The sequence below is a fragment of the Rhipicephalus sanguineus genome, chromosome 5 (assembly GCF_013339695.2).
Source record: "Rhipicephalus sanguineus isolate Rsan-2018 chromosome 5, BIME_Rsan_1.4, whole genome shotgun sequence".
Taxonomy (NCBI): domain Eukaryota; kingdom Metazoa; phylum Arthropoda; class Arachnida; order Ixodida; family Ixodidae; genus Rhipicephalus; species Rhipicephalus sanguineus.
Genome location: NC_051180.1, coordinates 10,057,231 through 10,084,321, shown reverse-complemented (window position 1 = coordinate 10,084,321; position 27,091 = coordinate 10,057,231). Strand labels below are relative to the sequence as shown.

The 27,091-nt window shown below is 46.2% G+C and overlaps 2 protein-coding genes across 7 annotated transcripts in view; one reads left to right on the top strand and one right to left on the bottom strand.

Annotated features, from left to right (window-relative positions):
- The window catches only part of LOC119393186 (CUGBP Elav-like family member 3-B), an 886,629-nt gene that overhangs the window by 80,501 nt on the left and 779,037 nt on the right, over window positions 1-27,091 (bottom strand). The window lies entirely within an intron of this gene.
- On the top strand, window positions 16,673-19,510 carry LOC125758688 (uncharacterized). 2 transcript variants are annotated; one of them, XM_049416137.1, is made up of 3 exons: window positions 16,673-16,807; window positions 17,898-18,120; window positions 18,728-19,510. In XM_049416137.1, exons 1-3 carry the CDS (start codon window positions 16,760-16,762, stop codon window positions 19,093-19,095), a joined length of 639 nt encoding a protein of 212 aa, XP_049272094.1. In that variant the 5' UTR covers window positions 16,673-16,759; the 3' UTR covers window positions 19,096-19,510. The 2 variants fall into 2 exon arrangements, with proteins under 2 accessions (XP_049272094.1, XP_049272093.1); XM_049416136.1 differs by lacking the exon at window positions 16,673-16,807 and having other exon boundaries at window positions 17,664-18,120.

The window sequence follows — 27,091 nt, the reverse complement described above, 5'->3', positions numbered from 1 at the left end:
TGGGACGACGGAGGATACTTCGTAGTCACGAAGAAGAGACTGCGCTTCGCGAAGCAAGGCTCGCTGCTATGCAGGAGAGGCAGCGGCATCGTCAAGCCGATCCCGAGTACGCAGTCAGAGCTGCAGAGAACAAGAGGCGGCGACGATGCGAAGACTCCGAATACTCCAGCCGTGAACGTTAGTAGATTGCTGCACGCATGCGGGCTGTACGCCAGGATCCAGCATATTGGGAAGCCGAGTGCGAGCGTCAACGAGCCCGCGCTTCGACCGGAGGTGCCGACAACAAACAACACCCAGCTGCGCTGTTTCTTCAGGCTTGGCACAACTAATGCGAAGCTGCCATGCCATGCCAGCGATGGAAGCCCTACGCCAACGACGACGTGCCCGTAGATCTATGAGAGGTGTGAACGCTCGGTTATCGAGTTTGGACATCCGTGTCGTGACTAACCTAGCTAAAGCCTAGCAAAAACCTTGAAGCAACCAGATTAGTCTTCATAATCGTCAAGTTTAGCTGTTTCAAGCCTTGCGCGACTTAGTGCAAGCTTCGCCGTATCTTTTTTTTTTTTTTTTGAAGAGTGCTACAGTTGATTTGCGAAGAATGCCTGGGAGTGCGGTGATGGCTACATGTGTACCAAAAACCAAACAATTTAACATTCCTTAAAATCATTACAGCACGGATCTACGAAGAAAATAAACAAATGTAAATGCGATGCCTTGCATATTTGGAAACACTGAGGGGTGTATAGAAAATCTATCCGTAGGCTAATGGTTTGAACCTATAGTGAGTACTTACCAATTCAGAAAAATGCTGCTCGCTTGACCATGATACATAAAGAACCTTGCGCTGCGTGCAACTATTTTCTCTCGTAAGTCCGTCTTGTTTCTTTTGACGATGTCGCTGTGCAAGACACGGAGGGTGTTTCAGCGAAATGAAGTTCCCCGTGGGAGTTCCGAAAGAGGGAACGTAAGTAGTTAAAGCGGCGCGTTAGATGTAGACGAGCAAGCGCGATTTGTCAAATCAGCTGCGCAGGCGTTCAAAGTGTTACGAGAATATTTCCGTGCCATTGGCCTACAAGGAACAGCCTCCTATGACGAGCAAGAAAACGCTGCCGGATCGGGAAGCATGCGATCGATGGGTCAGGCGTTCACGAGATCCATAATTGGAGCTCTCAAGCCCGTAGTCGCTCTCTTGCCGTGAAGCGTCTGCGGCAGCCGCGATAAGGACTCCGCGACAACCCAAGTGCCGCGCAAGGAGGCGACAGGCACGCCGTCCCTGCAGCGCATGGGTGGTCCGGTCCACACAGGCGGCCGCAAAATCGGGCTATTGCGCCCCGGTCTCCCGCGACGGCGTGCGCGGGATGACGGCGGAGGGGGGACGAACGACAACAAATGGGGAGATAATGGCACACGCGTTACGGTCACTGCCAGCCGGCACAGGACAAGTCGGTGGCGACAGCGAAGCGCGCCAACAGCACGCGACGCGTGCCCCGATGACCCGCAGTATACCGTAATATTGGGCGCAGGGCAGATGCTATTTAAATAATGTCCTGCAGTGAGACGCGTCCGTATCAAATGAAGAGAACGAACAACGCTCACTCTTGTAGCGTAAAAAAAAACAAAACAGCATCACCTTGACACTGTTCAAGTGCTTTATACGCGTGGTTAACCCTTTCAGCCCTGGATTTTTTATTTTGGTCGGGGACATTTTTTGTGCGTGTGTTCCTAGTAGTTATGACCTCAGAAGACCACAAACGAAAAATTGAGCCAGTGGTGCAAGTATTATTGGATTTATAGACATGACATCAAATTAGGTCATCATGGCTCAGCGGTAGTGCAATGACAAAAATGACATCTTTTTTACTGCTATTCACTAGAGTACACAAAATGTGAACCACGTCTCATTTTTCAGTGTGATACTCATTGAAACAGCTTCGGTACGTCGATCCGAAAATACCGCTTTCCCGCCTCAGCTGACCTGCCTCGGCGTCACCCATGACTTCGGTCAAGCTTCTTGTTCTTTGCGGCTCCCAGCTCCGCAAGCATGTCACAGTTTTGGTTTCAATCGCAGTGGGGATCATTGAAGAAGTATTCCCCCAAGAATGGGTAGTTTTGGTATCATTTCCGAGGTGCTAGGGGAAATGTTGTGTGATGGTGTCAATTGACACCGCCAGGGCCGAAAGGGTTAATAAAGAGAGCAGTAGCAAAATCCGCCTGATCCCAAGAACTGGGAAATCGATGTAATGCGTATAGGAGTCAGGGAGGAGCTGCATCCACCGCATTGTTTGGCTTTGACACAAACCAGGGCATTTATATCATGTCATGTCTTTCACTATCGCATATGTGTCATGGATTCTGGTCTATGTACCATGCTAATGAAACATATATCGTGGTATATACCATGCGTGGCCTTTCACTTATGTTTGTGATGCTCATGTCGAGTTTAGTATATATAAAGTTACTGAAAGGGCCGCGAGAGCACCGAGACCGTGTCACGTAAATGATGACATATACGACATGAATGACATGAATTTCATGTTATGACCCATAATTTACGTTCCTTATGCATTCACTTCATGGATTTCCAATTTTGGCGTACAGCCACCCAAATCTTCTAACTACCGTGCGCGAGCGGCGGCTTTTCTGTGCGTCAGCGCCATATGACGGTGCCAAACTGAAAACAGCACGAGAGTTAGCGCATGCCCACAAAGCGCGCTCAGCCGGGCCCATCGTCTCCTGGGCTGTTCCTTCGCAATGACGTGACCCCATATTAGCGCCCTTCAGACGACCAGGAAGCGTGAGTAGGCGAATGGTTTTACTCATTTTATGTTCCAAAGGTAAGCCTTGTGGCATGAAATCGAGAGAATAAAATTTAAAGATACGCCACACGCCCCCACTCATGAGATAAGCCGAAAACATGGTTCGCCTGAAGTGCGTCTCTATGGGGTGACGTCCTCAAGGAGGAAGAGCCCAGCAGATGATGGGGCCAGCTGAGCGCACTTTGTGGACATTCGCTTACCCTCGCCTTGTTTGCAACTCGGCTCCGTCATACGGCGCTGACGAGCAGAATAGTCGCCGCTCGGGCGCGCTAGTTAAATATTTGGGCGGCTGTACATCAAGTTAAAAAACGACCGATGAGGCCAGACAGCAGAAAGTCCAAAGCGGGTGGGTGGGTGGATCGATTAGACAGACAGACAGACAGACAGACAGACAGACAGACAGACAGACAGACAGACAGACAGACAGACAGACAGACAGACAGACAGACAGACAGACAGACAGACAGACAGACAGATAGATAGATAGATAGATAGATAGATAGATAGATAGATAGATAGATAGATAGATAGATAGATAGATAGATAGATAGATAGATAGATAGATAGATAGATAGATAGATAGATAGATAGATAGATAGATAGATAGATAGATAGATAGATAGATAGATAGACAGACAGACAGACAGACAGACAGACAGACAGACAGACAGACAGACAGATAGACAGATAGATAGATAGATAGATAGATAGATAGATAGATAGATAGATAGATAGATAGATAGATAGATAGATAGATAGATAGATAGATAGATAGATAGATAGATAGATAGATAGATAGATAGATAGATAGATAGATAGATAGAAAAGTGCCTGGAGTTCGCTAAGAAATGCGTCGCATTTAAAACAAAGGAGCCAGCGGCCTAAGAGATGAGATGTGGGACTGTAAGCCCTCAAGTTTTAAAACCAAACTTCATTACGGTTGCGGAAAAGTCCATTGACGTTCTACATATTGCAACTGCTTGCGCTCTTTGCGAAAACACTACACGAAGCGCCAAACACGTTTATCTGTATTTCAAAGGATGATATGGCGAGGGTTATTCCAGCCTCAAGGCTCTTTGTGATCATGCCTCGAGTACCGATCGATTTCAATCTCGCAATTGAAACGTGGTGATCACTCAAAAGTATTTTCGTCCATTTATCTGCGATCTCTACATTTTTGTTTTTGTCTTCCTCGAGCTAGCCCAGCTTAAGTGGTTTACTGAATTTCGCTATTTGCCACGGGTTCAGATTATACAAGTTTGGTAGCGGTTTAAAAAGTATACTTCGTTGTGAGCAGCAGACACGCAAGATGAACATAAGATACGAAGACGAGCATAGGCCATGCTCCCTTCAAAAGAAATGATGTGCAAGCGGCATGATTTCAGTTTTTCACTACTTTGGAAACGTGGAAACGAGCCCCCAACCATTTAACGACTAAAGAAAAACGTGCCTCCCATGCCAAGTATCTTTCCATGGCCTGAAGGTGAGGCCTGGTTTCCTATTATTTGCGTAAGGTACGAGGACAATGGCAAATTTTCTGTTATTATGTGAGCCATTTATTGCGCCTTTACGGCGTCTTTGTCGCACGCTATTGAACCTGCGTGTGTACCGCGCTTTCGTGACGTCCATCTTCCGTCTTACGAAATTAACAATTCGGCGCTGGCTCGTTCCGTTGATGGTGGCCGGCGCTATTAATAACAGTGATTTGGCCAATGAAGATTGCTTCTCTCTCCGCCGAACTCCTCTCGCAACATCAAGCGCCTAAGTTCCCCAATGCAGTAACTATGAGTCCTGCTCTCGTCCGCCACTAAACACCCGCGCCATGGACAACAGCCGGCTTTCCTACCGTCTTTTTGTGTTTTTCTGACCGATGACGACGACAGGCCATATCATGTGAATTACGGAATTACGACGCAGTTACGTGTATGGCATTTCTTTATTTTGAGGTGTTCCTTTTGATAGAGTCGATCGAAGGGATGAAGCGCCACGGCTGAATGCTCAGGATGAAGATCGCCATATTATTTGCCGCGCACTGAGGCTATCATAAATTAGTGCAACTTTACTACCCCACACAATCTAACTGTAAAAACATGATGCGTCATATCGATCTCAAATGCATTTGCAACAGAAAGGCACAATTAGTGCAGCCAGAAAGATAATAATAATAATAATAATAATAATAATAATAATAATAATAATAATAATAATAATAATAATAATAATAATAATAATAATAATAATAATAATAATAATAATCAATCAATCAATCAATCAATCAATCAATCAATCAATCATTTATTTAACGTGCCCAGGAACAACCGTAAGGTCTTTGTGCAGGCGCACGCAAAAAAAACAATAAAAATAAACTATACAATACAGACAGTCTTCAGAAATAAAAAGAGCAAATACACGTAGACAAAGAGAAATGAACACAAAAGGGGAGGAGTAAAATAAGACAACACGAGAAATATTGAAGGGGAATGAAAAATTAGATTGCATATATACAACTATGCGGAAAGGCGGAGAAGGGAAGACTTTGTACATTGTGCCATACTATGTCAAAACAGTACAAAGCTCGGATAAAAACAATGATTGTGGACTATGAAAAATGTCAAGATCAAGAAAATTAACATTATAGAGACTTTGTATTCTGTGAACGGTAGAGTGTTGGAAGAAGCAGGCGGGTACATGAAACGGTCTGTTCTCTCTGGTTAACTTACGCGGAATTCGAAAATTTACACAATTGAGAAGTACAGGGCAGGATATGATACCGTGGACTAGCTTGTAAAGAAACAAGAGATCAGAACGATTTCGTCGGCAGTGAAGTGATGGCAATGATAATAATTCAGCAGTATTTGAACGAGATTTTTTAGCAAAGCGATGGTTATATATGCTAAGGAATTTTTTCTGGACTCGTTCAATGGTGTTACCGCTGGATTGAGCAATGCCATTCCATATCACGGACGCATACTCCAGTTGAGGAAGACATAGCGCGGTGTACAATTTTCGGAAGGGCATAGGAGAACGGAATTCTCTAGACAATCTGCAAACACAGCCTAGGGTGCGAAGACCCCGCAAAGCAACACGCTTAGCGTGAGCAGAAAAGTTTAACGTGCTATCAACAACAACACCAAGATCACTGATTTCATAAACCTTGCATAAGGACACAGAATTGACAGAGTATTGAAATGACACGCTAGATGTTTTGCGAGTGATAGACATGAATTTTGTCTTCGAGGCATTCAGAGAAAGGTTATTAGCGTTGCACCATTCGGAAAAAGAGCGCAAATCTGACTGCAGCAAGCGACAGTCGTTAACTGAATGAATTTCCTTAAAAATCTTGATGTCATCGGCATACAAGAGGAAAGAAGAATTACGAATGGCAAAAGAAACATCATTAACGTAAATTAAAAATAGGAGTGGGCCTAATACTGACCCTTGAGGGACCCCACTAGTCATTTTATACAAAGAAGACGTTTGGCCATTTACCGCTACATAACAATATCTATTGAGCAGATAGCTCTGCAGGAGATTCACAACCGACAAGTCAACATCAAATTGCGCAAGTTTAACCATAATCAGTGTGTGGCTGACTACGTCAAAAGCCTTGCTCAGGTCACAGTAGAGTACGTCAACCTGTCCTCTCTGAGAAATAGGTGTGGAGATCTGCGTCATGAAACTAGCAAGATTTGTGGTAGTTGAGCGGCCAGCGAGGAAAACCATGTTGATTAGGAATCAATGAGCTTTTAACACTAAAAGACAATATTTGTGAAGAGCCAGCTCGAAGATCTTTGATGTGGCACATAGTAGAGAAATCGGGCGATAATTAGAAATATCTGTTTTAGAGCCCGACTTAAATATTGGGAAAACACGAGCAGTTTTCCACATGCTAGGAAATGTGGAAGTGTCCAGGCAGTTATTAAATATCGTAGTCAGTACTGGGACAAATATACTACTATAAGCTTTTAGTATGGCGGAGGGGATGCCATCTGGGCCACATGATAAGGATGGTTTTAAGCACTTAATGCATTCGCAGATAAGATTTTCATCCAGCGACAAAGCACTGGGTGAGCGAACTGCCTTAGGCTGTCTGATATCAGTGCTAGAGTCTGAGGCCTTATAAACGGATGAGAAATGTGCGGCAAAACAGTCAGCGACGGCATGCACTTCTACCCCATTTGAGTCTAGTAGTCTGAAAGACTCTCCGCTTTTGCTGGACCGTTTACGTACATACTTCCAAAACTCAGCTGGCCTGTCAGAAGCGCTTTTTTCTAAGAATTCAATATACGAACTATGATCCCGTTTATATAGGCGTTTAGCGAGAGTTCGAAAAAAGCTGAACTCTTCCTTCCACTCGCTCGATGGAGAACATTTAGATTTCTTGTGTGCGCGATCTTTATGCTTCAGTGCACTGATAAGTTCAGATGAGAACCAGTGGGGATATTTACGTTGTTTATGTGTGTATTGGGGAATAAAATTACGCATGCTGCTCAGTACAAGCTCCGCAAACTGATCAACCTGGTCATCAACATTCGGTTTGTCAGTAACCTGTGACCAGTCAACGGTGGACAAGTGATGATAGAGGCCCGTGTAATCACCTCGCTTGAACGCAAATCTTGGAGATTTGTTTACGTAACTGCTGTAGCTCGTTGTTTCGGCTGATGCAGATAATCTTACGTTAAGTGGTGGGTGGAATTTGTCCGGACGTACAAGAGAGATGTTGGAGCGGGAAACTTCAAGGGGTTGATCGTTTGACACACACAGGTCTAAGACGTTGCCACTGGAATTGACGACTGAATTATGTTGCACTAGGGAATTAAACGCCAGAAAGTCCAAGAGCAGGCTGCACTTTTTCTCTGTGAAATGATTGTAATGAGAAAAGGTAAGCGTGCTCCAGTCAATTCCAGGTGCATTGAAATCCCCAAGAACAATAATTCTGTGCCCACTATGAGAAGATATCACAAGTTCAATAGAAGACATGACATCGTGAAACGAGGCAGGGGAAATGCTGGGCGGTAAATAGAAGCATCCAATCAACAATTTTTCACGGCGCTCAAGGTTGATTTCTAGCCAGATCGATTCTTCGATAGTTTCTAGGTCTTTCCGTCTAACGGATTTCAGTGAATTGTCAATGGCAATCAGCACGCCACCGCCTTTCTGTTTGGTTTCACTGAAATCTCGGTCACGGCGGAAGGTGGTGTAGGTCGGGGGAAAAAAGTCCGATGAGGGAATTTCAGTGCCGAGCCAGGTTTCAGAGATAGCAATAATAGGAAAAGCAGACGAAAGAACATTAGAGAAAACTCGAGTGTCTTGGTACGCAGACCCCGAGCATTTTGGTAGAATATGTCTACGTCACACGGCACTTTGGATTCCAGTCACTATCTCAGAGGGATGAAGCATGTCATCGCGCAGCTCCCCACGAAATGGCTTGAAGAGGCATCCGAGGGGCCACATCGAAGGGTCATTCAGGCGTTGTAGTGTTTCCTCGTCAACTTCAATATAGAATGAAGAATATGACTGGAACTTTGTTTGAAGTCGCCGGCAGGAGATGGGAGACAGATCCAATGAAGCAATATGTTCTTAATGTCAGCAGTAGTGGTGTCCGGGCTCAGCTTCGTAACAAAAATGGCCTTTGGCCATTGTGGCCTTTGTGGCCGTTGAGCTACAGATATAGTGGATGTTTTCATAACTCCAAACGAGGCGGGTTTCTTCTTTCTTTCACCCTCAGTCACCGCTGCAGAAGAGGCTGTCACAGGCATCACACTGACACGCTCCGACGTGTCTACGTCAGCTGGCGGCGAAGTCGAAGATGAAAGAATTTTGGAGAGGGGTTGTTCGGAGAACGCAGGTTGCTTGGAGGTCACAGACGGGTCAACGGTCACATGCGCTGGGGGTTTCACAGGTGCCTTCACTGCCACGGCGGCCGTGCGGCGCGTCAGCTCCTCACGCAGGAAGCGGACCTCTGCACGAAGGGAGGCGACCACGCGAGCTTGTTGTTCAACACCGCGGGAATGATCCTTACGGAGCCGCTCGTTGTCTTCGCGTAGTTGGGATACCTCGTCGCTGAGGAACGAGATTCCCTCCAATGCGTCGAGGAGGAGGCGGCGCAGCCCGGCGAGTTCGTCACCCGGAGGGGTACACGTGGAGAGGGAACCGGTTTGAGAACTGCAATGCTCACCGCTGCACCCCGACGAGTTGCTTTCGCTAGGCTTACCAGAAGCACGGCTCAGATCACATAAATTGCAGCAAAATGAGCGCGATCCAGACTTCAGGAGTTGCAGCTCTTCATCAGGCCAGGTTACACATTTCGCATGAACGCGTTTAGAGCAACTTTCACAGCGGAAAAACTGCTGCTTACCGAAAAACGGGCAGGAGCATAGCAAGCATGCATCCCGACTGGGAGCCATGGTGCGGGACTATAATAATAATAATAATAATAATAATAATAATAATAATAATAATAATAATAATAATAATAATAATAATAATAATAATAATAATAATAATAATAATAATAATAATAATAATAATAATAATAATCAATCAATCAATCAATCAATCAATCAATCAATCAATCATTTATTTAACGTGCCCAGGAACAACCGTAAGGTCTTTGTGCAGGCGCACGCAAAAAAAAAACAATAAAAATAAACTATGCAATACAGACAGTCTTCAGAAATAAAAAGAGCACATACACGTAGACAAAGAGAAATGAACACAAAAGGGGAGGAGTAAAATAAGACAACACGAGAAATATTGAAGGGGAATGAAAAATTAGATTGCATATATACAACTATGCGGAAAGACGGAGAAGGGAAGACTTTGTACATTGTGCCATACTATGTCAAAACAGTACAAAGCTCGGATAAAAACAATGATTGTGGACTATGAAAAATGTCAAGATCAAGAAAATTAACATTATAGAGACTTTGTATTCTGTGAACGGTAGAGTGTTGGAAGAAGCAGGCGGGTACATGAAACGGTCTGTTCTCTCTGGTTAACTTACGCGGAATTCGAAAATTAACACAATTGAGAAGTACAGGGCAGGATATGATACCGTGGACTAGCTTGTAGAGAAATAAGAGATCAGAACGATTTCGTCGGCAGAGAAGTGATGGCAGTGATAATAATTCAGCAGTATTTGAACGAGATTTTTTAGCAAAGCGATGGTTATATATGCTAAGGAATTTTTTCTGGACTCGTTCAATGGTGTTACCGCTGGATTGAGCAATGCCATTCCATATCACGGACGCATACTCCAGTTGAGGAAGACATAGCGCGGTGTACAATTTTCGGAAGGGCATAGGAGAACGGAATTCTCTAGACAATCTGCAAACACAGCCTAGGGTGCGAAGACCCCGCAAAGCAACACGCTTAGCGTGAGCAGAAAAGTTTAACGTGCTATCAACAACAACACCAAGATCACTGATCTCATAAACCTTGCATAAGGACACAGAATTGACAGAGTATTGAAATGACACGCTAGATGTTTTGCGAGTGATAGACATGAATTTTGTCTTCGAGGCATTCAGAGAAAGGTTATTAGCGTTGCACCATTCGGAAAAAGAGCGCAAATCTGACTGCAGCAAGCGACAGTCGTTAACTGAATGAATTTCCTTAAAAATCTTGATGTCATCGGCATACAAGAGGAAAGAAGAATTACGAATGGCAAAAGAAACATCATTAACGTAAATTAAAAATAGGAGTGGGCCTAATACTGACCCTTGAAGGACCCCACTAGTCACTTTATACAAAGAAGACGTTTGGCCATTTACCGCTACATAACAATATCTATTGAGCAGATAGCTCTGCAGGAGATTCACAACCGACAAGTCAACATCAAATTGCGCAAGTTTAACCATAAGCAGTGTGTGGCTGACTACGTCAAAAGCCTTGCTCAGGTCACAGTAGAGTACGTCAACCTGTCCTCTCTGAGAAATAGGTGTGGAGATCTGCGTCATGAAACTAGCAAGATTTGTGGTAGTTGAGCGGCCAGCGAGAAAACCATGTTGATTAGGAATCAATGAGCTTTTAACACTAAAAGACAATATTTTGTGAAGAGCCAGCTCGAAGATCTTTGATGTGGCACATAGTAGAGAAATCGGGCGATAATTAGAAACATCTGTTTTAGAGCCCGACTTAAATACTGGGAAAACGCGAGCAGTTTTCCACATGCTAGGAAATGTGGAAGTGTCCAGGCAGTTATTAAATATCGTAGTCAGTACTGGGACAAATATACTACTATAAGCTTTTAGTATGGCGGAGGGGATGCCATCTGGGCCACATGATAAGGATGGTTTTAAGCACTTAATGCATTCGCAGATAAGATTTTCATCCAGCGACAAAGCACTGGGTGAGCGAACTGCCTTAGGCTGTCTGGTATCAGTGCTAGAGTCTGAGGCCTTATAAACGGATGAGAAATGTGCGGCAAAACAGTCAGCGACGGCATGCACTTCTACCCCATTTGAGTCTAGTAGTCTGAAAGACTCTCCGCTTTTGCTGGACCGTTTACGTACATACTTCCAAAACTCAGCTGGTCTGTCAGAAGCGCTTTTTTCTAAGAATTCAATATACGAACTATAATCCCGTTTATATAGGCGTTTAGCGAGAGTTCGAAAAAAGCTGAACTCTTCCTTCCACTCGCTCGATGGAGAACATTTAGATTTCCTGTGTGCGCGATCTTTATGCTTCAGTGCACTGATAAGTTCAGATGAGAACCAGTGGGGATATTTACGTTGTTATGTGTGTATTGGGGAATAAAATTACGCATGCTGCTCAGTACAAGCTCCGCAAACTGATCAACCTGGTCATCAACATTCGGTTTGTCAGTAACCTGTGACCAGTCAACGGTGGACAAGTGATGATAGAGGCCCATGTAATCACCTCGCTTGAACGCAAATCTTGGAGATTTGTTTACGTAACTGCTGTAGCTCGTTGTTTCGGCTGATGCAGATAATCTTACGTTAAGTGGTGGGTGGAATTTGTCCGGACGTACAAGAGAGATGTTGGAGCGGGAAACTTCAAGGGGTTGATCGTTTGACACACACAGGTCTAAGACGTTGCCACTGGAATTGACGACTGAATTATGTTGCACTAGGGAATTAAACGCCAGAAAGTCCAAGAGCAGGCTGCACTTTTTCTCTGTGAAATGATTGTAATGAGAAAAGGTAAGCGTGCTCCAGTCAATTCCAGGTGCATTGAAATCCCCAAGAACAATAATTCTGTGCCCACTATGAGAAGATATCACAAGTTCAATAGAAGACATGACATCGTGAAACGAGGCAGGGGAAATGCTGGGCGGTAAATAGAAGCATCCAATCAACAATTTTTCACGGCGCTCAAGGTTGATTTCTAGCCAGATCGATTCTTCGATAGTTTCTAGGTCTTTCCGTCTAACGGATTTCAGTGAATTGTCAATGGCAATCAGCACGCCACCGCCTTTCTGTTTGGTTTCACTGAAACTCGGTCACGGCGGAAGGTGGTGTAGGTCGGGGGAAAAAAGTCCGATGAGGGAATTTCAGTGCCGAGCCAGGTTTCAGAGATAGCAATAATAGGAAAAGCAGACGAAAGAACATTAGAGAAAAACTCGAGTGTCTTGGTACGCAGACCCCGAGCATTTTGGTAGAATATGTCTACGTCACACGGCACTTTGGATTCCAGTCACTATCTCAGAGGGATGAAGCATGTCATCGCGCAGCTCCCCACGAAATGGCTTGAAGAGGCATCCGAGGGGCCACATCGAAGGGTCATTCAGGCGTTGTAGTGTTTCCTCGTCAACTTCAATATAGAATGAAGAATATGACTGGAACTTTGTTTGAAGTCGCCGGCAGGAGATGGGAGACAGATCCAATGAAGCAATATGTTTCTTAATGTCAGCAGTAGTGGTGTCCGGGCTCAGCTTCGTAACAAAAATGGCCTTTGGCCATTGTGGCCTTTGTGGCCGTTGAGCTACAGATATAGTGGATGTTTTCATAACTCCAAACGAGGCGGGTTTCTTCTTTCTTTCACCCTCAGTCACCGCTGCAGAAGAGGCTGTCACAGGCATCACACTGACACGCTCCGACGTGTCTACGTCAGCTGGCGGCGAAGTCGAAGATGAAAGAATTTTGGAGAGGGGTTGTTCGGAGAACGCAGGTTGCTTGGAGGTCACAGACGGGTCAACGGTCACATGCGCTGGGGGTTTCACAGGTGCCTTCACTGCCACGGCGGCCGTGCGGCGCGTCAGCTCCTCACGCAGGAAGCGGACCTCTGCACGAAGGGAGGCGACCACGCGAGCTTGTTGTTCAACACCGCGGGAATGATCCTTACGGAGCCGCTCGTTGTCTTCGCGTAGTTGGGATACCTCGTCGCTGAGGAACGAGATTCCCTCCAATGCGTCGAGGAGGAGGCGGCGCAGCCCGGCGAGTTCGTCACCCGGAGGGGTACACGTGGAGAGGGAACCGGTTTGAGAACTGCAATGCTCACCGCTGCACCCCGACGAGTTGCTTTCGCTAGGCTTACCAGAAGCACGGCTCAGATCACATAAATTGCAGCAAAATGAGCGCGATCCAGACTTCAGGAGTTGCAGCTCTTCATCAGGCCAGGTTACACATTTCGCATGAACGCGTTTAGAGCAACTTTCACAGCGGAAAAACTGCTGCTTACCGAAAAACGGGCAGGAGCATAGCAAGCATGCATCCCGACTGGGAGCCATGGTGCAGGAATAATAATAATAATAATAATAATAATAATAATAATAATAATAATAATAATAATAATAATAATAATAATAATAATAATAATAATAATAATAATAATAATAATAATAATAATAATAATAATATCTGGGGTTTAACGTCCCAAAACCACGATATGATTAGGAGACACACCGTAGTGGAGGGCTCCGGAAATTTCTACCTCCTGGGGTTCTTTAACGTGCACCTCAATCTAAGTGCACGGGCCTCAAACATTTTCGCTTCCATCGAAAATGCATCCACCGCGGCCGGGATTCGATCCCACGACCTTCGGGTCAGCATTCGAACGCCATAACTACTAGAACCCCGTGGCGCAGCCAGAAAGAGTCCTCAGATGTACACTAAACTGGTTTTCCTACTTGCCGGGAAATAACTAGCCGTTTATATAAAGCATGTACTACGTACTTGCAAACGATTAGTCTAGGTCACAAACTCTCCTTAAATGGTTAGTAAAAACAAGAACGCGTAAAATCACCGCATCAGGTCACAGTTCCGGGTAATGTAACAAATAAGTGCTATGTTAGTGTACACTAACGATAATTATCCGAGTATTATACCAGTCTATCACCCAGGTTTCTTATGAGTCTTTCCCGCTCTATACGCAAATGTGCAGTTTTAATCACATAGATTTACGGTATACTCACAAGCTTAGCGCCGGAATAGCAAACGGAATCAAAATAGGAAATGGCTGCGTCGGTTGTTTGGACATATCCTGCCCTAGGCAGGTAACGGAACGCGCCTGCCCGTGCCCTGCAGGGAATTTTGTTGCGCAGCATTTTACGAGGAAGCCGGGGGTCACAAGCACCAGAGAGATTATTATTGATGCAGATATATTTTTCATTGAGTTGTCGGTACATCAGATGTACAAGATGCTCCTTTCTAGTGGATGAAGGGCTCCTGCGCTCCACCCCTTTCTGTTTATATTTAGGTTTTGTATGTTTTTTGCATGTGTTATTACTCCCGCCGTGGTAAATTAGAGGCTCAAGTGTTGCGCTGGTACGCTCGAGGACGCCGGCTCGATTCCGATCCACGGCGGCTACATTTACATGGAGGCGAAACGCAGAAAGGTCACATGTGGCGCTTTTTTTTCTAAAAGAGCCACATCCACTTTATGTGAAACTGAGAAAAACGCATTTTTTTTGCTACTGACAATATGCTAGGGCCTACTCCGACAATTTTTTTTGCCAGTGTGCTCATGTCACCGAAGTACCTCAAATCTATATTGTGGCTAAAATCTATGTAGCCCACTACCGTCGGTACTCAGGAGTAAAATTTAGATTTGGCTCTTATAGAATCGAACATTTCATTTGGGCTTGAATTAGCTCGTAAAAGAAGTCTAAATCATAGCAAATGAACGACATAGCAATGTTTTGCGACAACATCATCACCATCCTTGTGCTTCCGTCGGTACCGCCCTTTGTTGCAGGGGGGTACTGGCGATGACTAGACTTGTAGGGCGAATGGTGCTTCCAGGCAAAAGGCGCACCATTCTGGACTGTCGGCAGCATTTTCTTGTTCTTGGCATCTATTGAAGGCCTTCAAAAATGCTTCAGCTCTTCTTTTTCTTCTTAGCTCGTTTTATGCTGCGTCGTTTCGGATTACTTCTTCTTCAAGGTATAGATCGGTGCCCAAAATCTTCATTTCTGCAGTCTTATATTGCAAATACACCGTCTTGGAGCGAAAGCAAGACGTGATACCTGTATCCGGCAAGGCTACTGCATCACGACTGCGCATCGGACATGCGCAGATACTCTCGGTGCGCTATCGTGCGCCTATATAATCAGTGACTGAATAAACCGTTCTTGTTCTGGCCATCATGCTGTATCGTCGTCCTTGCTAGTTACATGGTGTCAGAAGTGGCCGCCGCGGACCGAAGCACGGCAGCAACGGCGCGGAATCGCCATGGACCTACTGAAGCCGCCGGAGCCTATCGGGCAACGTGTCTGAAAATTGGAAGCGCTTCAAGCAAAGGTTCGAGCTTTTTCTGCAAGCAACGGCAGTCGAGAAGGCCCCGAGAAGTGACTCCTCGAAAGTGGCACTCTTGCTGAGCTTCGCGGGAGACGAAGTGCTCTTCAACAACTTTCAGTACGGCCCCGAAGAAAGCAAGGAATGTTACGACACGGTCGTGCAGAAGTTCGACGCCTACTTCTCCGAGGTGAGCAATGAAATTCACGAAAGATATGTTTTTCGTACACGAAGCCAGGCGGAGAAAGAACCTTTTGAGAAGTTTGTGCGGTACTTAAAGAAGCAGGCGACACAGTGCAACTTTGGGGATCAGCACGATTCACTGATTAGAGACCAAATTGTGTTTGGTACGAACAACCCAAAGCTGCGTGAAAGAATGCTTGCCGAGAGAGGCCTGACGCTACTAAAAGCCGAGGAAATGTGTAAAGCGGCAGAAGCAGCGGCACTAAGGGGCCTAGTTTGGAATAGGACGGAAGACAGCATTGACGCGGTTTCAAGTGGCGAAACGGCGACGAAAAAACAGCAGCAGCGGAAAAAAAAGCAGAGTCGCGATAATCAAGATATTTGCTGCAGGAAGTGCAACCGCAAACATAAACCTAAGCAATGCCCCGCGTATGGTAAATTATGTCATTCTTGCCGCAAATACAACCACTTTGCAAGTTGTTGCCAGAAGTCTACCGTTGTTAGCGAAGTAGCTAATCTCGATGAGAATGACTTTGAGATTCTCGAAATCGGCGCCGAAAATTGTCGCAAGAAAGACTGGACAATCAAGGCTCGAGTAAATGGCAGAGAAGTGACGTTCAAAGTGGACACCGGTTCGCAGGCAAGCTTACTTCCATTTACAACGTACCGTAAGCTTGGATCCAAAGAAGCGTTGCAACCAACCGGGTCAGTGTTGCGCGCCTACAACGGGGGCGTTATTTCAAGTTATGGAACAACGTCACAGAAAGTGTCTGTCGGAACCATAGAGATAAGCGTGAAATTCTTCATCGTAAAGAATGGGCGACAAGCCATCCTTGGGCTCGATGCCAGTGAAGCGCTTGGGTTAGTTCGACGTATGGTGGACGCTGTCAATGCCTCGTCTGAGTATGAACTTTTGAAAGATTTCAGGCACCTGTGTCAAGGGCTCGGCTGCTTGAAAACTCAGTACAGAATGGTCCTGGATCCAGACGCGGTTCCGGTCGTTCAGCCTGCTCGCCGAGTTCCACTTGCACTTCAGGAACCTCTGAAGAAGGAACTACACGAATGACCCGGGAGGGCATCATCGTCAAAGAAAATGAGCCAACCGACTGGGTAAGCCCTCTGGAACTGGTGAAAAAAAAAAGACCGTGCTCTAAGGGTTTGCATGGACCCCAGAAGAGTGAACAAGTATATCAAGAGGCAGCATTTCCCTTTACCCAGACGCGAGGACTTGGAAGCACGGCTAACCGGAGCTACTTATTTTAGCTGTTTGGATGCAAACGCCGGCTTTCATCAGGTGCCCTTGGACGAGAAAACATCAAAGATCTGTACGTTCTCGTCGCCTTTCGGCAGATACCGTTTTCTAAGGCTACCTTTTGGCATCTCATCTGCACCTGAGGTGTTTCAGCAGGCACTTTGTCAGATATTTGACGGTCTGCCAGGCGTGCTCATATATACAGATGATATCCTGGTCTGGGGCTCAACGAAGGAAGAGCATGATGAGCGCCTGGTAGCAGTCCTGAAAACTGCTGAAACAGCTGGGTTAACGTTTAATCCGCACAAGTGCAAGTTTGGCGTAAAAGAGCTACGGTTTCTGGGTGATATCATAAGTGCGAACGGCATATCCCCAAATGCAGGGCTCGTAAAAAGTTTGGTTCAAATGCCAGTGCCAACATGCAAGGCCGATGTTCAACGTATGCTTGGTGTGTTGAACTACTTTGGAAAGTTCGTGCCGCAGCTATCTGAAAGAACGGCCCTGTTAAGAACTCTTATCAAGGCCAGCTCTGAGTTTGAGTGGACAGAAAACCACGCCAAAGAGTGGAAAAGCGTCACGCAAATTCTGACCACCGCTCCCGTGCTCGCAATATTTGACCCACGACGGGAAACAAAGTAGTCTTGCGATGCATCGAAGGACGGCGTCGGCGCCGCTCTTCTGCAACGTCACAATAACGAGTGGCGACCTGTAGCTTACGCATCTCGAGTGCTGGCTAAGGCAGAAAAACTGTACGCACAGATAGAAAAGGAGGCCCTAGGAATTTGCTTTGGATGCGAAAAATTTCACCAGTTCGTCTACGGCCAGAAAGTCACAATTGAGACGGACCACAAGCCACTTTTGTCAATTGCTCAAAAGGAAATTAGTCACATGCCACCTCGCCTTCAACGGTTCTTTTTGAGGTTGTTCAAGTATGATTTTGCTTTGCAGTATATTCCTGGGAAGCACCTTGTTCTTGCTGACATGTTGTCCCGGTCAACTGCTGACAACCAAGACGAGGCTGGTGCTACTACCGACGTGGAAGTTCACGCAATCCAGCTTCTAGGTTACCGTGTCACAGAAGCAACGCAGAAAGAACTGCAAGCGGCAACGGCTCGTGACCGCTACCTACAGTCGGTGATCGCAAGTTTGTCGGTGGGGCTTCCAGTACAAGGTGAACTAAAACCTTTTGAGCAAGAACTCTCATTTGTCAACGGAATACTTTTAAAGGCGTCGAAGGTTGTTATTCCGAAAAGCATGCGACAAACTATGCTTGAAAAAATCCATGCAGGTCACCTCGGCATGCAAAAATGCAAAGGGCCAGACGCCTCGTGTTTTGGCCGGGGCTTAACGCTGAGATTGCTTCCATGGTGAAACTTTGTCCTACATGCCGCAAGTACGCTTACAAACAGCCCAAGGAAGCGCTTCAAATGCGGCCCGTTGTGCATGGCATAGAGTTGGAGCGGACATTTTTTCGTTTGCGGGGGACTCGTACATCGTTGTCTTTGACGCCTTATCAAACTTTCCGGAAGTGCAGAAACTACCCGACATGTCGGCGCAATCAACCATTGCAGCACTGAGCGCTATTTTTGCCAGATTTGGCGTGCCCGTCGAAGTATGTACTGATAACGGCCCACAATTTTCCAGCCATGAATTTCTTTTGTTTTCAAGGAGGTACGACTTCACGCACGTCACTTCAAGCCCTCATTATCCGCAGTCAAACGGGCTTGCGGAAAAAGGTGTGCAGGTTGTGAAGCGCATCTTGAAAAAAAAAACTGCAGATTCGGGCGACGACTTCTGGCTGGGCCTGCTGGCCTACCGCTCTACCCCACTGGAGGACGGGCGATCCCCCGGTGAACTAGCAAGGAAGGCGCCTTCGCGCCAACCTCCCGGACTTCAGCGCGGTGACCGCAACCGACGTCAAGAAGCACAGCCAGGCCCAAGGGGGAAGACCTTTGCCTCCTCTGCAGAAGGGTGTCGTCGTGAGGCTCAGAGACGCTGCATGGTCCCGAAAAGCTCAAGTGGTGGATTCGCCATATCCAAGGTCCTACCTTGTCAAAACGGAGGACCAGAAGCTGTTAAGGCGCAACCGTCGTCACCTACTTCAAAATGGCGAACGGTTCATCGAGGAAAGCGACGACGACATTGATTCCAGCCCAGCGGACAACGTTGGTGGCCATCCGACAGTGGCAACTTCAACCTCGCCAGCCAAGGGCCGGCGTCGCGAAGTTCTGACGTCGGGCGACCCTTCGCCACCTGTGGTGCGTCAGTCAACTCCACCACCGACGCCAGCTTTGAGAAGGTCGACTCGAACCGCGAAGCCACCACAGCGTCTTCATTATGACAAGGACTTTAACCAAGTGTGATATCATTTTTTGAAGTGCCATGTACTTGTCACTGTTTCGGTGGGTGTGTAATTTCTTTGTTAACGGAAAGGATGTATCCGGCAAGGCTACTGCATCACGACTGCGCATCGGACATGCGCAGATACTCTCGGTGCGCTATCGTGCGCCTATATAATCAGTGACTGAATAAACCGATCGTTCTTCTTGTTCTGGCCATCATGCTGTATCGTCGTCCTTGCTGGTTACAATACCGTAGCGCAAAATTCGAAAAGAAACACTAAGAGGCAGAAAAAAGTTAGAAAGGTGGCCTCTTACTCTTTATATTTTTGAGTTTTGCCCTACAACATCATGAACTTCAGTAAGTACCGACTCGCCCAAGAAAAACTATTTGTGGAACGAAAACACGATAGCAAAGCAACTAGGACACAAATGAAACAGATTGGATGCGGCCATGTTGGTTGTTTTGGTGATGATTGTGGACGCCGCGCTGGTTTAATGAACTTGGCTCGGTTTGATTCAAACAGGTGCAGGATTCGGCAAATTTTTCATTGAAAACTGCCTCTTTAAGGTCACGTTACAATAAAGCACTGCCCCATTTTGATTACTATTTTAAAAGTGAAAGATGATTAGACGTGCTTAACGCTACCGTGAAAGTTAGCCGAGTTTCGGTTTCTGGATTGGGCTCTTTTAGAAAAAAAAACGAAAAAGAAACAAATAAAAAAAAACGACACATGCATTTAGGTGCACGTTGAAAGACCGCAGGTTGTCTGAACGGTATCCCTCATAATATCGTGGTTTGGCACGATATTATTATAAGGGAACACGAGAATTCAAATTAATCTGTAATCGCAATTTTTGATATGAAGTGACAATGTCTATCTACAGTTTTTTGAGTGAAGAATAAATGTGACACTTGCGCATGAATGCTCCTATTGGAAAGTTCTTTTTTTTACAATAAACTCAGTTGCAAGTAAACGTTAACGGTGTTCAGTCTCCTTTTCCCGTTTTCATACTGCGCTCCCCTTTGCAAGATGGAAATCAACTTCTTCTTTTTTCTTATACGTTTGGACAGCCATGTCTCTAGACGTTTGTCCATTCGCCGATCACCTTAGAATACGCGTCAAACGATGTCTCTATTTTTTAGTAAGGCTTTCTGTCTCGTGCTCGTGCATTGCGACAACCTGGCTCAGAGGCGAAGCCCCTCCCTGTCCCGCACTCTTCGAGATTCAGCTCAATGCGCACTGGAAGTTTGAATTCCTTGGAGCTATAGTCCTTGCGAGCCTTTCTGAACATCTAGGATTCCAGTCTAAAACAACCGCGGAGGAACTGGTCCCAAATATTTCTCGGTTGTCTGGGTGTGCGCGGTGAACGCTGATATGTGTGCGCGCGCATCGCTTCTTCTCTCTTTCCTCCTTGCTTTCTGTGTTATTTTTCTCCCCTTCTTCCTCCTCCCGTGCAGGGTAGCAAACCGGGTACAACCTGGTTAACCTCCTTGCCTTTGCTTTGCCTTTCTCCCTCTCGAGAAAGGCAAGCCACATATTCGTCGGGCAACTGATGAGCCGCAAGAGAGAAAAGAAGAGAGCAGGAAGAAGCAAGCGTCTTGCAGTGCCCATTTCACGAACTCGACGCGGGCTTGCGTCGCCAGCAGGCGCCTTCTTCCCTTGTGCGCGGCTAATGCGGCTCGGCACTCGACGACGCCGGGCCCGAGGATCCGCGCTTTTACTAAAGCCTCGTCGGACGGCTCCGCACTTTCCGTCCCTCCCGCGGGTGTCTCGGTGCGCGCGCGACAGTCATATTTATGCCGCGTCGACTTTTTCTCTCTCGCCCGCTCCTTCACTCACTACTAGATAAAAGAAATAACGAGAAATACCCGAGAGAAGCGGAACGAACGGCCTGCTTCGGTGCTTAAAGACCGCCGGAGGCGAGTCGTGCAGAATTGCGTTAAGGGAGAGCAGTTTTTACTCACTTTTGCTGACTCTTCGTACTCCTCTATGTGTGGTAGTTCGCCGCGTCAACTTCGACTTGCGTGTCCCGTTTTCGTTGCCGCGTTTTTACTTCTCCTCTCACGACATCGCGAGCTGTGCTGTACTCGCCCGTTTCTTTAGCAGCCTTCGCTTAGATTTTTTTTTTATCTTGTTCGTCCTTTCGCTTCTCCTAATGATCCAGGAGGATTCATTCGAGCCTAATTTGGTGTCGACGCGAATTCCGGACAGACAGCGATATCAGGTCAAAGGGGGCAAAGAAGGAAAGGCAATAAAGTGCTGCATTACAAGGAGACGAGCAGCACAAAAATGAATTGAAGCAGACCGGCTTCCCTGCGCGACAAGCGGGAGGTTGTGCGCCGTATGTTCTTCCCAGGGAAGTGCTGATGATGTGTCTCTTCATAACGACGGGCTTTGCGACGCCGTTAACATGGCTGCGCTAGGCAACCACGAGCTGGCCTTCAAGTGCCTTAGAGCGGTTCTTATGCGCTGCGACCTTTTTTTTTTTTTACTTTACTCAGCAATCTCTGCATTTGCTCAGAGCTAACGTGCTTTAATTTCTGCGGGAATGTAATCGCGCGCGGTGCCACGTCGTTGTTGTAACTGTAAGAGCACTGTAACTAGTGCAACAAGCCTTTCGCTTTCAGGTGTATAAACGAATCGTGTGAGCAAATATCGTGGACTGCTTATTTAGTCTGTGTCCCAACGATGATGTGGAGTTGAAAATAGAGGACAGTTTCGTTCAAAGGAGTTTTTTTTCTCCTCTTCTCAGGTCTAAGTCACGCGGCTGGCCGCACGATCGTCATTTGAAGCAGCCGTATTTCATAATAGCACAATACATTTTACGTCGGGCCTTCACGATCAGCCGCCGCTAAAACCACCACGCTGCGTTTACTGTCCTGCAAAGTACGGCTTTAAGTGAAAACTGGGACATTTTCGTAAACAAGTGAACAACGTTTCCGCTCAACAACAGAGTTTCGGTGTACAAGCACAGCCGAGAGCCTTTAAGCGTAGCGGTGTCACAGAAGTGTGTTGTCATTAAGGTCCGCGTTCTGACCGCAAACGTACGTTGCGAAGTACCCGCTACGTGATTGTAAGGCAATATGTACACCTGTGTAGCTGCACACTTTGTTGATGCTGTGGCTGAGTTGACCATGAGCACCAACGCCTGGTGCGATTCTACCCTTTTGCCACGTAAAACTTGCGTAGCTACTAACGTGACTCCTAGCCAGTAACGACACATCTAGTAGTAGTAGAAAACCGTTACAGAAACCAGACAGGCTAGAACTCCAGTGCCCCGCAGGGAATATGGGGGGTGAAAGCGTAGTCTTTCCGACATATTGGTGCCCCTATTCCAAAGCCCCACTGGCACGAGCCATCCGTTAGGCTCTTTGGATCAGTCGTAGCTGATCTTTCAGGGCGGGGCTCCACAGCAGCGCCTCCCATTCGTCCCATGTGTGTCGTGCTCTTCTCCGTGCTCCGCACACTCCCACGTCATGTGAAAGAGTGCTGGTGTTGCGGCACACTACAGTGTCTTTTATTTGTTAAACAGTTTCAAGCACTGCAGTGGTTCTGTGTTTAAAAAGTTACTTTAGTGCCACGGAGAATGTCCAGCTTTGATTCCGCCTGTTTCTTTTTTTTTTTCCTGATTATGCGCAATAGCCGCGGCGGCGGACAACATCATAACTAAAATCGGCTGTTGTAGTGAGCGCATCACTGTTCCCGCTTGCGACGATGTCCCAGTAAGTGATCGCTATACGCACTAATCTCACTGCAGGCAGCAAGGACCTGCTCCTTGCGGTTCTGTACTAGGTGAATAGCGTCAGTCAGGAAAGCCTACAAAGAGAAGTTAAAAACACTGTCGACGTCGCGGCAGTCTGAAATGATCGTCGTCAATGTTTCTGCTTTTCTTTGTGTACCCTTTAACTGGCAAATACGCATTTCTAGCAAATGCTTGCCCGTACAAGATGCTCTGGATAGCACCGCCAGAGCCATACGTTGCCCACTTTTTCTGGCTTTGCGGACAATACATGACAAGTAGGCAGGCGAGGGCCCCCGCTTGCGGCCTTCGCGGCCCACGGACGACAAGCCGGAAAGAAGACACGGCAGAGAGATAGAGACAAGCAAGGAATAAAGTTTTCTCTCATAGCAGGAACTGGCTACACTGGAAACGCGAATGCATTGTGATTGCCCTCTTCGTCCGTAACTGCTCTCAGCGCCCTTCGGGTCAGCTGCGATCCGCAAACATGCAACTTTTCCAGCGTTCTGCCGACTCCTCCTCTTCTTCCCAGCGTCGCGATATCCGCATTCGTAGCCGAGGCCGACCAATCACAGTCGTTAGCTAGATAACTGGTGCCGACAACGGAGGCCACTGCGCAGCGTCTCCCTTGGCACAAACGGCTCGTTCGGAGTCCGAGCAGGAACAAGCAGAAAAAGAGCCGCCTTCCCCTCGAGCGCCTTTCGGGGGCCCACAGAGCAGGCCGACAATGGGAACTCTTCCAGCCGCGCAGATAGGCCGAGCTCACGCATTTAACGGGTCCCCTGGCGGCAGTTTCCGGGGCATGCCGCGGGAGGCCGCCACTAGCCGAGCGAAGTTGTGACGTGCATTGCGATAATCTCGCGCTGACACGGCAAGTCGTAAAAGGGCCGTCTCTGCGTTCTTCTCGCTTTTTTTTCTCTGCTATGAAATATTCATCTTCCCCGGGGCACATAACTGCGGAACAGCAAAGTTTCCCGGCTCATCGCCAGAGGCTCAAGCACGTGGCTGACACTGCCACATGCCGAGCTACGGCATTGAGTGAGCGGAACCGATAACTATGCATGCAGTGCAGTATTGCTTCCGGCATTTCCAAAACCAACCAGTTCGCTAAAGGGGCAAATAAACTCAGTGAAGGATGCAGGTCTGCCGTGAAAGCATCAGCTTATATATATATATATATATATATATATATATATATATATATATATATATATATATATATATATATATATATATATATATATATATATATATATATATATATATATATATATTACTTCAGGCTGTAATTTCTCTCTGCTGATAATAGACACTTATTTCGTTTTGTTTGTATTTTCACGCCTACGTTGTTTTCCATGAACTTCCTTTATTATGATAATACGACATTGTTTGTCAATCAAAACAGAGTGCACTTCGTGATCTTCTAATGCAACATTTTGCCTCTTCAATAATCTGATACCTTTTACGTGAGATTTTTCTACTTGCTCGTCAAACACCTTCATTCATCCTAATCATTGCGATACATTTTTGTACCATCTGGTGCGGCTACTGTCGGATTATTACGTCTACCATGTGATTTAACATATCAGCAAGATCCTGCTGCGTGTATATCTCCATACTGTGTGTTAAATGTTTATGAAACGCAAATGTATCCTCACTACTCAAGCACCGAATTAAAACGAAGGAAAGTTATCGCATGTAAGAGGCGTATGAATATTATTTTGTACCAAATGTAAAATCGTTTCTGGTCGCACGTGAATTTCACATAATAAGTAATTAAATTGTAATAGTGAACTTAGGAGCTATGCATAACGTTTGTCCATATGGATTTATTTTGCAGAACGACATTACAGAGTTTTAGCTTGAACGTATACTTCTTTACGTTACCGTTACCGGATTACGTTTGCCGTTTTACCAGAACTCGAGTTTTATTAAAGTTTTTTAGCTGCCCAAACGTAAACATTTACGTACGAATGTAAACCTTCACGTTTGCGCAAACCACTAAATGGCGATGATAACAGCATTTAAACTACATCTAATTTAGATAATATTGAATTACGCTGCGGCACAATCATGAGAGGTTTTTAGAGTGTGCAGTATCCCGGTATAAGCGAAGGGGTGTAGCAATACCAGGTTACCGGGCGATGGTGTCGACATCTTGTGACGCTTCGCGCAACCGCAATCATGGACACGTTTGTTTTCGCTTAGTGTTATTGAGGGGAAAAATGATTAAAAAGGCAATTCATTCGTTATGATGTCGCTGCAAGGCATTTACATTGGGAGTATAATGCCCGATGTTTCTGCAATAACAATTTTGTGCTCGGCTGGTACACCTTGGCCCGCTAGATGGCGCCATCTATCCAGCTTGTCAATGGCTGTCAGCGTCTTTAGGCCTCTCACGTTTGCGCATTCGGTATTCTACGTTGCTCTAGCCTCGGTAATCCGGCTGAAATAAGGTGATCGTAAGTGGCGCTCGCACTTCGGCTTATTTTGACTCGGCGGCTGGAGTCTCCGCGAAGCGGATATCGCGAGTAGCCACGAACGAAGGTGGCTTTGCGAGATAGGGCCGTAAGCGTAAAGCCTATCTGACGAGTAGTTTACGTTCCGTAAAGCTTCGCGCATGCGCAGATTCCATCCGGTATCCGGTAACACGGTAACGTAAAGAAGTATACGTTACAAGCTAAAACTTTCTAATATAGATTTATTATTGGGGTAGAGAGTAGAGCACTGCACGGGCCGTGATTCTCGGCCCGGGCCCAGCCCAGGCCCGGAACTCGTTCAGGTTTACCCGCCCGAACCCGGACCGGTGACTAAAAGCGAGACCCGGGCCCGGCCCGAACCCGAGAAAAAGTTTCGCCTACCAGCCCGGCCCGGCCAGACAGCAAATCGGGCCCGACAGGGGCCCGAACCACTAATTTAGGTGGTGTTACCCGAACATGGAATCGACAGCAAGGTGTTTTAAGTGGGAAATATCTGCGCTTTCTTGGAGCATGTTTCGTTAACAATTATACTTTTAACCTACGGTAATTTCTCGTAAAAAGGGGCTCACGGGGGAAACAGTTGAGCGGACATACTGGGCACAATGGATGTTTGTTCAGCAGTGGTATACTGCATCTATTTTTTCTGCAGATACAATGGCGATCAAGGGCGTTTTGTAGCAGATAATACTGTAGCAATGAAAGTGATTTGCAGCATGATTTCAGTTTCAATAGGGAGCGCATTAAAAACAGGAGACAGAGAATACAGCGCCCTCTTCACTTTGTTTTTATTGCACACTCTGTTGAAATGTAAAAATGCTCTAAAGTCTAAGCCGATCATGCACCCTTCTGGATATGTAGCACCTGTCTTCAGCATAGTAGCACCTTGCCACAGGAAGAGAAATAGCGGAAGAAGGCCAAACTTATTACCGTGTTGTAAGTACACAAACCAATAGATAAAAACTATTATGAACCGCGTGCACCACGTGTACTTTTAGAAATACGCATAAGCAGCCAAAAAGAAGACAAAAAAAAACTATTTGTCAAAGCATTATTTGCAAATATCACATCACTGCTAGCTATAAGTGTTTCGTGGCATATTTTATAGTTTATTTCTTCACGTGTTATTGTGCAAAAATACCAAATTGTCAAGAGATTCCGGCTTTAAGCACACCATGCGCTGTTGCATCACATATCCTGCCGCACTAAAGTTTCTCGCACTGCTTGTGCTAGCCGCAGCGGCGCGTATCTGCCTTGCGAATCGTGAAGGCGTCGGCAGTCGTTTTTCTTAACTTCCACCACTGGAGCAAATTTCGAATATCTTTGTGGACCTTTGAAGAATGAACATAGCTGCCCTGCTGATCCCTTCATTTCTCTCGTTCTCGAACGTCGTGACACTCTTCAATATATTCTATAAAACTCCTCTTTGAGGGCTTCTCCTTGCAGTTTTAAGCAGTGTATGTTGTGTACGGTTTGCAACGTGCTCTTTTTTTTCATATTATAATGCCGTATGCTTTCCTAATGATGTTGTACTGGTAGAAGGTGGTGATTGGACTACGCGGGTAAAACTGGCATGAGGACG